This window comes from Cynara cardunculus, unplaced genomic scaffold, assembly GCF_001531365.2.
Source record: "Cynara cardunculus var. scolymus isolate 2C unplaced genomic scaffold, CcrdV1 Un_Scaffold_1276, whole genome shotgun sequence".
Lineage (NCBI taxonomy): Eukaryota > Viridiplantae > Streptophyta > Magnoliopsida > Asterales > Asteraceae > Cynara > Cynara cardunculus.
The window spans coordinates 109,123-124,156 of record NW_020200719.1 but is presented as its reverse complement, the minus strand read 5'-3'; the positions used below and the strand labels follow the sequence as shown (position 1 = coordinate 124,156).

The 15,034-nt window shown below is 34.8% G+C and overlaps 3 protein-coding genes across 3 annotated transcripts; all 3 read left to right on the top strand.

Moving 5' to 3' along the window:
• The first annotated feature begins 9,531 nt into the window (after positions 1-9,531).
• Positions 9,532-10,354, top strand: LOC112502340 (secoisolariciresinol dehydrogenase-like). The gene has a single exon (XM_025106231.1). It carries the CDS (start codon positions 9,532-9,534, stop codon positions 10,351-10,353), a length of 822 nt encoding a protein of 273 aa, XP_024961999.1. The 3' UTR covers position 10,354.
• Positions 10,355-11,683: 1,329 nt separating this feature from the next.
• LOC112502346 (secoisolariciresinol dehydrogenase-like) lies at positions 11,684-13,195 on the top strand. Its single transcript, XM_025106238.1, has 2 exons — positions 11,684-11,722; positions 12,306-13,195. Exons 1-2 carry the CDS (start codon positions 11,703-11,705, stop codon positions 13,096-13,098), a joined length of 813 nt encoding a protein of 270 aa, XP_024962006.1. The 5' UTR covers positions 11,684-11,702; the 3' UTR covers positions 13,099-13,195.
• Positions 13,196-13,808: 613 nt separating this feature from the next.
• On the top strand, positions 13,809-14,480 carry LOC112502353 (40S ribosomal protein S17-like). Its single transcript, XM_025106244.1, has one exon. It carries the CDS (start codon positions 13,886-13,888, stop codon positions 14,333-14,335), a length of 450 nt encoding a protein of 149 aa, XP_024962012.1. The 5' UTR covers positions 13,809-13,885; the 3' UTR covers positions 14,336-14,480.
• Positions 14,481-15,034: the final 554 nt, after the last annotated feature.

Sequence of the window (15,034 nt, the reverse complement as noted above, 5' to 3'; positions counted from 1 at the left end):
AATTTAAGTTTAATAACGAAATAATTTATTTTTGATTTAATAATATAATATTTTATAAATATAATAATTAAGTATTATGTTAGAACTCAATGATTATCCTAATTATATTTTAAATTTTTTATATTTAAAATGAGATGTTTATCCTGTATTTGATTATGTTTTTCTGCAGTTAGTTACACAGATTCAGATATGGAGCTTTATTAAGTTGTGCTTACGCACAATCTACTTGCAATCTTGAGTTTTAAGTAATATGCATTAATAAACAGTACTTTATGCATAAAAAATTGTTTTTAAGAGTTTTTGTCAAATGCTTTATAATATAGTATAGATGAAATATTTGTAATTTAAAAATCTTGAGAAAATTTAAAAAAATTTACTCTTTTTTCTTCCTATTTTAGATATTGTATTTTAACGTACAAATTCGATTTCAAATTCTTTTGTTATTTAAAACTTAATAAAAACATTCTGTAACTTAAAAAATCATGTACTAAACCCTGATTTTACATATTGTTTCATATATAACTGATTTTATGACGATGAGTATGTATATTATTAAGTGGTTTAAGTATTATTCTTATGAAACACATGTGTTAGGACAACCTTTGAGGAAGCAGACTTAAGCATTTTTTTTAATAGTGGTACCATTTGACTATAAGAAATAAAACTGCATATATTTTTAAATAACTAGTTGTGTACCCGCGCAATGCGGCGGGAACTATGAATTTTAACGATTTTGAAGCTTAAGTGGTTTTGTTAGAGAAGATTTTAACGACTCTACATGTGTTTCTCAATCTCGATAGTTAACCGTGAAGGTGTTTGTGAGGGAGCGAGATTCAACCGAAACTCAAGAACCGACCCAACATATACAAATCAAATACTCAAAATTTCTCAAGCTTAGAAAACACCAACGAAATCGACCAGCAGAGACAAATAAGAAATTCATTTTTTAGGTCAAAAAGAACCAAAATTCAACTATTGAAAGAATATAACAAACAAATGCATTATAAAAACACCAAATCGAATTACAAAAAGGTAAAGGTGTCCATGGGTACCTCCTCTTGTCAATCTCCACCGTATACCAATATTAAAAATCAGTGTACCCAAGGGAATTTTATTCTATAAATAAGTAAATTTTAGTGGTTTGATAGTTGAGGGTTGTTCAAGAAAATGAAAACATAATTAAAGAAAACTCAAATGATTTGGGTGATTTGCATACAAACCCATAAATTAAACAATCAAAATTTCTCAAAAGTGGAATCTACGTTGCTAAAGGTCATACTCAAATGGTCATAATTTTTTGAGATTTGATAGTTAAGGTTGTTCAAGAAAACTTGAATGATTTAGATACAAACCCACAAATTAATAGGGCTGTCCAAAACAAGACCGTACCCGAATTACCCGACTGAAGAAAACCGACCCGAACCCGAACCCGAACCCGAACAAAATTAACGGAAGTCCGAATCCGAAAATTACATCGGGTATGGCAGACCCGCCCAAAACACAAAGAACACAAAAATGGCTTATTTTGAAATTTTTTACTCCAAGGATTTTCGACTCTGCCTTGCGTCCTTGCCTCTCTCAGTCTCCGACTCTCTCGATCTCAACTCTCTCCATCTCCGGTCTCTCGACTCTCTGCCTGAAACCCTGACTGCCTTCTGCCTTTCTCGGTCCTCGGGAATTGAAATTGATGAGGTAAAAACTCAAACTCTCTGCTTGAAGCCCTGACGGCCTTATCCTCTCTGTTTTTGTATGTGTTGGGTTTAGATCAAATAGTCCTCAAGGATAAACATGCAACCTTTGAGCAACCACTGCGATTAAGCCATCACTAACATTCTAACAAGTCAAAAATTAAAAACCATAAATTCTATAAAATTCAATACCAAAAACACCACAAACACCCAATAGTCATTTAGGATATAAGTTTTGAACAATACTGAAATTACTCAAACATTTCAAACTCCAGGTAAATTATGATGCAATTAATTTGTAGATGAGGAACATTACCTTCACGGAGAAGAAAGTAAGGTTTTGGAGGGATCTCCATTGATGGCAAGCTGCAAGCTGCAATTGCCAAGCAGGTAAGCATTGTTGTGTAAGGTTGTAAGCACTTAAGCAAACTAATGGTCTGTCATTGTTGTGTAACGGGCCGTTGACCTAAATGCTTACCCGGTAAGTGTTTAACATTAGGAGTCAACACTATAATTTATTTTATTGTGTAAGATTGTAGTACATCAAAACGTATCATATACAACAATTTACCTGGTAAGTGCTTACCTGGGTAAGAGTCGTCACCCTCGATTACCGGGTAAGACTCTCCATCCTTATCATCACTCTTACCGGGTAAGTGTTTAGTAAACGGCCTCTAAGGCTGTTTCGATTACTAATTGAGTTCAAACACCAGTCATAGTTTTGGCCCCAGGTTCATGGCAAAAACAGACAAACTTGAAATGTCTTCAAAAAGGCCATAACATGGTCATTATTGGTTATTACCAAACTCTGTAAAATGTATAAACGATTAAACTGGGGGTATCCACTTCAAGCAAATGCAGATATACCCATATATTTATTCGTATATATTTGTATCTGATAAGTATTCCATATAACATAAATAAATACGTAACTAATAAGACGCGAATGTCACTGAATATGATCGAAGTTATAAAAAGAATTAGTCCATATTCACTGTTTAGTTGACTGTCTTCTAGCAATTGAACAAAACTTTATGTTCTGCAATCATCAATGAACAATAATAATATATCATTCATTTCATGCTTATATGCAAGAGGTGGTCATCTAATATTCAAATTTCGATTAAGATTAGTGTAAACAGAACACATTCGAGAACACAAATCAATTTGAAAGTCCCACCAAGACCTCCAGTTATGCTTTTGTTGAGGTGAGCTTTATCTTGTTTACACTACCGCTTTTATATTGTTTCTTTTTTCCTCATGATATGGTGTTCTTTCTTATAGTTTAATGGAATATCTCTTCCATCAATAATGATGTGTATGTTTGCCTGTTTGGTATCTAAGAACTTTCTAAGAACAGTAAACCAAAAAATAACCCTAGAAACAACAATAAATCTTAATCAGAGAGAGCAACCAAAACAGAATCAAGTATGTATATTCAGTCACATAAAGATCAAAATCAAGTAAGCAATTAAACCTATAGGTGGAGTTTTCATCCCCCATGTATATATATTCTGCAATATGTTTACATTTGCACTTCTCACGTCTGTGAGTGAAGAATTACCATGACATCTGATTTTTATGTGTGGAAGTAAGTGAGTGGTTCTATTTATTTAGATCTACAAGGCTTTTTGAACTCCCTATACATGGTACTGTTTAGAAAATCTAACTTTAAACTTGGAGACATCTCTTTCAATCTATTATAAAATAATCAACTGATGAGCAGGTTTGCAATGTATGCAGATGGAGCAATATCAATTTCAACTACCAGTAAGTATCATTCTTGTTGGAATACATATGTTGACATCTTGTTATGTTTAGTTCTCTTTTGATACGAACTATGATCTGCATATATAGACAAGAAAATATGAATGCAAAGTGGCTTATTGCCACATCTAATTCAATGATATTTTTAATTACCATACCAAAAGCAATTAGGTAATTCCCCCTATATTGAGTAATTTTAAAGCATTTTTACTGCTGGAAGACACCGGTGGAAATGATCAATTGAGTGTTGGATGGAACAAACTGAAAGGAAATTTCCAGATCACATGGTATGGGATGCCTTTAAGACTGTAACTGATGAAACAGACTGAATAGATATAGTTCTTGCAACCTGTATAGTAACTGGAAATTGTAACTGATAAAACATCACTTCGTACTATTGCATCAGTTACAGTCTTAGGTCATATGCATGGTTTCTGAAAGGAAATTGCCATGATTTTGCTAACCTGCTTTTGGTATGGTAATTAAAAATATCATTGAAGCCACTTTGCAGTTTGTATTCATAAAATAATACATCTACATGTGTTAGGGAAAGAACTTCCAACCATACATGACAGAAGTTTGATTACCTGAGATATGGAAAGAAATAACTCACTGGACAGCAGCCCTGTGAGGAGGAAGTGTTGCCCATCCTTTTAATTTTATATTACATCCATCCTAGTTTCTGAAACAGCTGGATTGATGACTGATTGCTATAATTGCAGGCTCTTGAATTACACTCAGAGCTCCATAAACAGGGCTTGAGTACAATCTAAACACAAATTACGGGCTCAAGATTTTCTAAATATTAAGAAAAACCTACAACAGTATTATGCCTACATTTGCAGTACAGTTTAAAAGAGGGACTTAGATTATAGATAACATTTTTCGTGAATGGTTCTTTTTAAGTTTCATTATCTTTTACTTCGAAAACACTCTTTATAAATATGTTTGCTTTATTGTTGATCAATATATAACCAGTATTTTGACTGCACCGCTTAGCTAGCTCTCTCAGCTTATTATACCCCTATAGGTGAGTCCCCCTGTTTATTTGATAAGTTGTTACCAATAAAAAATCAAGTTGTTTCAATGGCAACAACTACACACTTGTGTGGAATCAAGACTCTTTATTGTTTTCCAAAGAAAGTTGTGCACGCCCAATCATTGTGCTCACAGCAGCGACTTAATTTTGATCCACTCACTGAATTGTGTGGAGCTTTGAGGGTTCCAGCTCCAAGCAGGGGAAGAGGTCTAAGGGTGGGTTGTGATGGGAGAAACAATGATGTTCTGGTTCAAAGTGAACCCAGAAGTCCAGGTTCGGAAGGATCAAACGACCATCATGCGTGATGAAGTTTGGTGGATCATCAGTAGCCTCAGCAGATAGGATGAAAGAAGTTACTGAGCTCATCCTCAGCTTTCCAAAAGAGAATAATGTGATTGTCCTCTCTGCTATGGGCAAGACTACGCTTATAGTGGTTTGTGCAACCACCAATTTTTAAATTGATATTCTAGTTGTTCCTTCAAGAAGTGTTAAAGTCAAATCTGTGTTGTGTCATATGGGCTGGATAAAAGGCTACAAACTATGTTTCTTATTGCATAATATATATGTAGAGCTTTCAATTTATTGTTGTACACGAATAGCACAAGGCCCTACCGACATTGGTTTCCTTGAAGATATTATGTTCCTCGAAAGAGTCTTTTATCAGATTAGGGGATGGGAGGCATCTTTTCTTCGAGCTGTTCAGATATATCAGACACAAATTGGTCGTTGTAGTGACCACGTTTCATATGCATCACACTCGGTTGTTCTTGACTTGTTTTACACTTTCTTTGAGTTCTAAATCATGAAATTAATCATCAAAAATATTTCCGCTCAATTCTTTCTTGTTGCAATTATTTATTACCGAGGTTACGAATACTTCTCTCGACTCCTATTTTTAAGGCCTTGCCTTATGCTTGTCCATTTGGGCTGATGTTCGTTTCTTCTGCTTCATATGGCAATGTGGTATAATGTTTTTAGAGTTTTTTGCAGACCACCTAGATAAATTAGAGTGACTTCTGAATGGGATTGTCGTACTGAAAGAGTTGACTCCACGTGCAAGGGACTACATTGTTTCGTTTGGAGAGTGCATGTCCACAAGAATATTTGTAGCATACTTGAACAAAATTGGTATCAAAGCCCGCCAAGTATGTGGTTTCTTTATTACTTAAATAAAATCTATGACTTAAAATTTTGCTACTTAGTGATGGCATGTTATCAGCCACCATTGTTTCTTGCTTCAAATTTGATTCCTCAAATGTAAGCTATAGGCCTATAGCAAGTTAGCAACTACTTCTATTCTCATCTCATTTTTATTATCTTCAAATAAGTAAACACAGCACGCCTAACAAAAGCTATCCATAAATACTGTCATGAGGTTAGATTACAATGCATTTTTAAAGTGTATTTGAGTGACCCAATTACAAATTTTATAATGTATTAAAAAAATATATCATTAAAAAATATTTTTTAATGCAGGGACCGAGACCGGGATCGATTTCCCATAACCGGTTATGAAGAACCTTGACTGGTCTTACCATTTTCGATCAGAACCGGTTATGGCCAGTTACGAGAAAGCTTGAGACCGATTAGGATCACCCCAGGATCGGTTTTTGGCCATCACTACGGTTGAGTGATGAAAATCACAGGACACCATGCTTTTGTTTACCAGCGCAAACTTATCTAGCTGTCTCAAGCTTTCTCGTAACCGGCCATAACCGGTCCTCATCGAAAATGGTAAGACCAGTCAAGCTTTCTCTACTGACACCTTGCTTTTGTTTTTATTCCTTCATGCAKTATGATGCATTTGATATTGAAGCAACTTATCTAGCTGTAGCAAAGAGASTACATGGTGATTGGATTAGAGATCCTATAATCCCTATTGTTACTGTTGGGAAAGTCTTTTACTTCTTGCATCCTCTCTAAAATTTCTTTGGATGGTTCTCTTACATGAATAACGAACTTGAACATTCTCGAAAGGACTAATTTAAATCCATATATAAATTGTAAGGTTGGAGAACTTGTGCAGTGACTACGGTGGGCAGAGGTAATAGTGATTTGACTCCCACAACCATCGGCAAAGGATTGGGTTTGCAAGAAATTCGGGTTGGTGAAGACCTTAAAAAATCACATTCTCATTAATTATGTAATTTTAGTTTGTATTCGTCCTCTAGAAGTTGTGTAAAAAGACTATCTCAAGCTTCTATATAGTGTCTTTTGAAGTTTAGTGTGGTTTCAGCAGAAGTTCTAATTTATTCTTTTTTTTTTCCATTTTTCCAGGTGTGGAAAGATGTGGATGGTGTTTCGACATGTGACCCTAACATATACTCAGGTGCAGAGCCTGTGYCATATTTAACTTTCAATAAGATTGAATCACAACAATAAACAATCTAAGTAGTTCCTTAAATTAGATTTAGAAAGCACAAATAAAACCAATACACAAATTCATAAACATTTCRAAAATCACATACCTATTGTAAGACARCACACTAAGATTCTAARGAGATTTTGRAGACGGMGGAGATTGAAGAGATTMTGGACAGTAATGAAAGGAAGACAATGATGAAACCTGTTAATCGAAATCAATTGTGAAAATTGAAATAAATGAAAATCAACTACATCTAGTAGTATGTATTTGATGCATACATTGAGTAGAATAAATAAAAACAATGAACAATTATATACGGAAGATAAAAGAAAGCAAAACTAAAAAGCCTAAGACTTTCAAGAAACATGATTTGGGTAAAATCAAACTGATAAAAATGGAAAACAAATTACCTCGATGTGCAGATGCAGAGAAGCTTGAAGCTCTTCCAGTAAATAAGTTAAAAGCTTGAAGTGCAATAAATCGATCGATGGAAACACAATTAACCCTAACCCAGAAGTGAAAATGGAGAAGAAAGATGAACACATAGTAAGAACTTGAAGAACAGGGGGGACGATGAACAACCATATCAAAATCTCTAATTTTGATTCTAGCACCAAGAAGAACATCAACTACGACGTACAACTTAAAACATGGAAAATTAACGAATGATGCTTACCTCCTCTGCTTGTATGTTTTGGTGAGGATGACAGATGCCAAATACATAATCCATACTATCTCAGAATCTGTTGGACCGATGAAATCGAATTGGGTTGGAATCGATTTCATCAAAATCTTTGTTCATGGGATATGGAAGGCGATAAAAATGGGATTGGGTTTAGGGATGGCGATACATGGGTTTGAAAATCGATTTTGTTTATGGGAATGGATGGCGATAAAAATGGGATTGAGTTTACGAATACGCATATCAGGGAGACCTAGTAAACAATCCCTAATTCCTACGATTGAACTAATTTCGTATTCAATCATATCATGATCTCAGAATCAACGGTGGTTCTAAGTGAAATTTTGACCTAAATTTGGAGAGATAACACATACCTTCTCGATCTCCGACGATCATGATCTCGAGAAGCATTCTTCTTCAAGACGCCATTGATAGTACAGAGTATAGATCCACCTGGACACCGTATCGAATTGGGTTGGAATCGATTTCATCAAAATCTCTGTTCATGAAATCGATTTTGTTTGTAGGATATGGATGGCGATAAAAAGGGATTGGGTTTAGGAACAGGGTTGCCGATAAAAATGGGATTGGGTTTAGAGATAAGCAGATCGGGGATGGCGGGGGTTTAGGGATAGGGATTGGGTTTAGGGATACGGATGGAGGGGTTTTAGATATAATATGCTTCAGTAGGTTGTACCTAAAGCAATAGAAATTGTTTTTAAGAGTTTAAGAGTTTAAGAATTTTAAGAGATTTTAAGAGTTTTAGCCAAATGCATTATAAAATAGTATAGATAATCATTGGTTTATTGGTTAGTTCTTTACTTTTCGTATGTAATGTTTTGCGTTTGAGTCTTTTATCACAACTTTTTTTCAAAAACATAATAAACCTGAAATTAACAACAAAAACCAAGAAAATGATTGAAACAAGATTTGAACCCGCACCTAGGATGGGAGAAAAGCGGTCCAAACTAACTCTACCAAGACAAACTTGTGTTATTATTGAATTTATAGATAAATTCATACATATTTGTTCATCATCATTACGAAATTTGCATCTAAATTGTTTAATTAACATTCATTTAAATGAAAATATGTCGTTAACGATATTTAACACATGTAAATTTTATTAAAATACATCAATTGAGAGAAGTGAGAATCGATTTTGTTAGGATCAATTAAGAGAAATGATTAATCGATTGAGAAATGTCATTGCTGAGGGTTTGTAGAACAATAAGAGGCAAATAAAAGGTTAGTTTACCTCTTGCCAGATAAAATAACAATAAGACATAAATATCTCTGAAATATTGAAAAAACAAACAATCTAAATGACCCTACCTCCTAATCAAACATAAAAAGTTAATAAGCAATTTTTTTTAAACAAACAAGACCTATGAATCAAGTCAAATAAAAGTTTAACTTTACATCTTAGGTATCAAAATGAAAATTTTAAATATATATTATCAAAAATAAAAATCAAATTAAAATATATTACTTTTTGTTCAATAGCTTTGAATGAAGTTTGTACACAAAGTTGTTTTAATAAACCATTTACAATTGTATAAATATTAATGGAAAAAAACAAATGTATTTAATAGCCTCATTATTATCTATTATTGTTACATGATTGGTCAATTTGCCTTTTTCTTGTTCACCATATGCCAACCACACACTAAGATGGTTGGTTTTTGTGAATGTGAAATTGGGGCCAAAAACTTCTACAAATATGGTTTTCTTTACCTTATATTATTATATCTACTTCTATCTTTCATATTCTCCATAGCCAATGGCAACCACTCCAAGAAGGTTGGTTTTAGTATTTATGTTATTATATATTAGCCATAATTTCATTATGTAGCATTTATTCTGTAGCAGTTGTAAATGTCTTTATTTTGATAATAATTCTTAAGTTTAATTAGAAAACCGTTGTGTAACTTGGAAATGTATAACCAAGTTTTGTGTTTGTTTCACATCTTAAAATATAACCAAGTTTATGAATTTTTTTGGGTATGATGTGAATAGGCTGGAGGGGAAAGTAGCATTGATAACCGGAGCAGCAAGTGGTATTGGAGAGTGTACTGCGAAACTCTTTGCTGAACATGGGGCAAAAATCGTCATTGCGGACATCCAAGACGAACTCGGTCAAGCGGTTTGTGAGGCCATTGGCTCATCAAACTCCATGTATGTTCATTGTGATGTCACCTGTGAAGAAGATGTAAAAAATGCGATAGATATTGCAGTTGCCATGTACGGGAAGCTTGACATAATGTTCAATAATGCAGGGATAACGGACCCTAACAAGGTACGTCTCATCGACAATGAAAAAACAGACTTTGAGCATGTGCTAAATGTGAATGTCACTGGCGTCTTTTTGGGTATGAAGCATGCTGCTAGGGTTATGATTCCAGCACGAAATGGCTCAATAATATCAACCGCCAGCGTTTGTTCAAACATTGGTGGGGTGAGCACACATGCTTACACTTGCGCTAAACATGCCATAGTCGGTTTGACCAAGAATATAGCAGTGGAGCTTGGACAATTTGGCATCAGAGTTAATTGTGTGTCACCTTACGGAATGGCTACACCAATGGCGACATATTTCACTGGGCTCGAAGGGGAAGCTATTGAGAACATGGTGAACTTACTTGGCAACCTTAAAGGTGTGACACTTAAAACAGATGATGTTGCTAAAGCTGCCCTTTTTTTGGTGAGCGATGAGGCTCGATACATTAGCGGGCATAACATGCTTATTGATGGTGGGTTCAGCATCGTTAATCCATCATTCGGCATGTTTAAATATCCAGAGAATTCTTAAATCGAGAAATTCAAGCTTGTTAGGTATTTTTAATCAAACAATTTTAAATTATGTATTTTAAATAATTTAATAAATCATTTACGATTATATAAATATCAATAAAAGAATGTGTGATTCAAATATGACATGGGAGTTGTATATGATATTGTCGAAGGTAATAATCAGTCAAAATAAATCTGTATACTTACATCAACGGTATGTAAAAGATCTCGTATGAAGATGAGCAAAAACATGTTTGAAAACGTCTACGACATGTTTGTCACTGGTATTCACAATCAGATGTACATCTGGTTTGTCAGCAAACTTAGATCAGTTAAATATTATATACTTCAAATAAAACTTTGATCATTTAAGCAAGTCCAACAAAGCTTTATACGATTATTTCATCAACCACAGTAGTATTATTCTAAAGATTATTCATAGTTTGGTAAAACCAACCAACCCAAATTAATTTGGCTAATTTGACCAACTTGAAGTACTTTAATGAGTCGGTTGGTTTAATATAACACGACAAATTAGGTGTGGTGCATGTATAATATTTAAGCATCGTTATCTGGCAAAAACTGATCTCAATCGGTCTCATATGAAACTCATCTTCATTTATATCAATGTGAGGGAGTACTTTTTGTCTTGCTCTTTGACTGAGGCTAGCGAAGGGGTCAGAATCATATCTGGGACTTGTCTTGTATTTAAACCACTCGTTAGAGGCTTTAGACATTGTTTGGCAAAAATAAGTTATCTTATTTTCTAGGTACACGCTTGGATGCACATAACTTAACTTACAAGCCAGCTTATAGAGTAGCGTTTTGTTAGTTTATTATCATTTTTTCCGATTGTAACCCTCGTCACATTAATTATTATCTATTACTATTAATTATAAAATAAATATTACTAATATTAATAAATATTAGTTGTTGATAGAAATTATTTGTATTAGTTAATATATCATATTATTATAGATTTATTTCAATTATAATTGATTAAATTTTCAAGATGTTCTTTTTAGTCATTTTACATTCTTATCAGTTAGTTTTTATCAAGTATGCTTTGTTCATTAACTAACTTATCGATTACCAACTAATTTATCAGTCATCAACTAATTTATCAAACAATCATTATTAATATCAATAAATGTTACATTATATGTTTACAAGACTATTTTTAGGATTAGATGCTTGTTTAGTTTCTCTTCCATTTTTGGCCACTTATATCTACGTGGGGTCCAAATCTAATGCAACCACATAAAATAAGGTTGGTTTATCTCAATGTGATATTTGCCCATAATTCATTTCCTACAAATAAGTGTCTATTTACCTTCTATTATATCCACTTCTATCTTTGTTCTCAAAATGGCAACCACTTCAAAAAGGTTGGTTTTTAGTGATTGCATTGTTTTCTATATATATATAACCCATTGCTTCTTTTAGAAAGTTTTGTATTTGAGAAAAGGGTAATCACTTGTTATTAGGATATATAGTGTTTGTTTTGTAATTCTGATGGATAGTTAAAGAAAGATCTAAGTGTCGGGGAGAACCAGTTAGCTCTGGGTTCACATCGTCCGTCACTCTATAGGAGTTGGTTATGCCTGAAGTCGTTACCTTTTATGGTTTATAAGTTAGACACTGTCTTATTATTTTTAAACCGTTTTAATGTTTTTGGTCTTTTTTTGTTATGTTTGGTCCAATGTGCGATTTAAACGCTAAATCAAGAAATTGATGGGAATACGTATCGTGTTTTCTTTATCAAAATCATATGTTCTTGAATTTAGGGGGAAAATAGTTGTTAATGACTTTATTTTAGTAACAATTATTGAGTTTAATTAGAAAGTTGTTATAGAATATGGGAGTGTAAAACCAATTTGCTTGAAAATAATTAACCCTGATTTGGTTCCAAGTTTTGTGTTTGTTTCACATCTCAAAATAACAAACATATGTTGGATACAATGTTTGTAGACTAGCGGGGAAAGTAGCAGTGATAACTGGAGCAGCAAGGGGTGTTGGAGAGTGTACTGCAAAGCTCTTTGCTGAACATGGGGCAAAAATCGTCATCGCGGACATCCAAGACGAACTTGGTCAAGCGGTTTGTGAGGCCATTGGCTCGTCAAACTCCATATACGTGCATTGTGATGTCACCAATGAAAAAGATGTCGAAAATGCCATAGATACTGCAGTGGCCACTTATGGGAAACTTGACATAATGTTCAATAATGCAGCAGTAATAGACCCTAACAAGGATCGCCTCATCGACAATGAAAAAACAGACTTTGAGCATGTGCTCAATGTCAATGTCACAGGCGTCTTTTTAGGCATGAAACATGCCGCTAGGGTTATGATTCCAGCACGAACTGGCTCGATAATATCAACTGCTAGCGTTTGTTCAAGTATTGCTGGGGTGGGCTCACATGCTTACACTTGTGCAAAGCATGCTGTAGCCGGTTTGACCAAGAATATAGCAGTTGAGCTTGGACAGTTTGGCATTCGAGTAAACTGTTTGTCACCTTATGGAATGGCCACACCAATGGCCACAAGTTTCTTGAGGCTTGAAGTGGAAGCTTTTGAAAACATGATGAACTCAGTTGGAAACCTTAAAGGTCCAACACTCAGAAGCGATGATATTGCTAAGGCTGCCCTTTTTTTAGTGAGCGACGATGCTCAGTATATTAGCGGACACAATCTATTCGTTGACGGTGGGTATAGTATTGTTAATCCATCATTCGGCATGTTTAAATATCCAGAGAATCCTTAATCAAGATTTACGTGAGTCACCTACGTCCAGTACCGAAAGTGATAATAAAAGTGGGCTTTTGATTTGATCAAAGTAGAGAAGCTCGCCTTCTTTATGATTTTTCATATCTCATTTCTAATTTCATGCAATTTAAGAAAGCACAACAATTGAAACGTGCGCTTACTATATATTTAATAAAGCAATTAAAAAAAGATTTATGGTTTTGTATCATATAATTATATGAGTTTGCCGACCTACTATCATGCTTTATCCAACATCCTCAATTAAGAGAAACTAAGAATATGTACATAGGAAAAAAATGAGTTCCAAATTCCAAATTGTGGTAAGCGTCTTTTACCCTGGTAAACAATTACCGGGTAAGAGTATAAGTTACCGTCATCGGTTAAGATTATCGGTCCTTGTTATGTCTCTTATCAGATAAGAGATCCTTACGATGCTCACCATGTAAATGATATTCGATAAGCGCTTACCCAGTAAGAGTTTGATAAACAAACACCTAAAATTCATTAAATGTTGCAAAACTAATTATGATCCATCTAAACATCTCTCTAATTGCTTAAAATTAATCGAAAATAATTCTCTAAAAAATATAAAAGCCCAATAAGAAGCCTAGGGCTTAGGCATTGTCCAACTAATGGGCCCAAGTTTAGCCCAATAGGCTCAAAATCACTGTACTATAAAATCTCGTTCCCAACTCACAAACCCTACTCTTTCTTCTCCGCTTCGATCTGAGCAAAATCCCTGCACACCGCCGCCGTCGTCGTCTCTCCCTTTTCCGCCGGCAAAAATGGGTCGTGTTCGTACCAAAACCGTTAAGAAATCATCCCGCTTAGTTATCGAGCGCTATTACTCCAAAATGACACTCGATTTCCACACCAACAAGAAGATTCTTGAAGAAGTTGCCATCATTCCATCGAAGCGCCTCCGGAACAAGATCGCCGGATTCTCAACTCACCTGATGAAGCGCATCCAGAAGGGACCAGTCAGAGGCATTTCGCTCAAGCTACAAGAGGAAGAGAGAGAACGCCGTATGGACTTTGTTCCCGATGAATCCGCCATTAAAACCGATCGCATCGAGGTCGACAAGGAGACAATTGACTTGCTTGCATCTCTCGGCATGAGCGAGCTTCCTGGAATTGTGCTCAAGGAGGATACTCCGATGATTTCCACTTCGATTCCGGGGGGATTCGGTGGTGGTCGCGGTGGATATGGTGGTGGAGCTGGGAGAAGGTACTGAGTTCGAATTTCTAGGTTTAATTTTGGGTTCTTCATATGAATTACGGTTTTGTAACGGTTTTAAGGCAAAATCTATGCACTATGTTTTTCTGGGATTTCCCTTGAATATCATTTCGCTTTTGGTCCAAATTTGTCTTAAGTTTTATCTTATGTTCTTCAGTAAACGATCACATTATTGTTCTAAAAATCAATTAGTTAATGTGATATTTTTCTTGGTCGATTTTGAATATGGGTTTTGATGGTTTTATGCAGATCAGAACTAGGTTTTGTTTGGGTGTGATTTGCACCTTTAGTATACTATTCTTAGGGCCTCTTTGTTAGTAGCTTAACGCCACTCATAGCTTATTCGTTCAGCTATGTAATGGTATAGAAAGTGGCTTATTCAGTATGATTATAGGGGAAGCTTAAAGTATAAAGCCAAATTTTTTGGAGCCTGTTCATCCCGCAACTTTCCTCTATGAAAAAACCCTTTCGAACAGTGAGATTCACAATCTATATAGACATATTAATCCGCACACAGCTTTATATTCATACAGGACTTGATGGAAAACCAATCAAACTACCTCTTAGACCATCTTTGTAGGGAATTTAAAGTTGCATCATGTCTCACTTGGCTTGAATCTCTTGATTTCAGTTAATTTGGTTTGGAGGGTACATAAGTGAATTTATGGTTTAGAAATGATGTATTTGAGCATCCTGT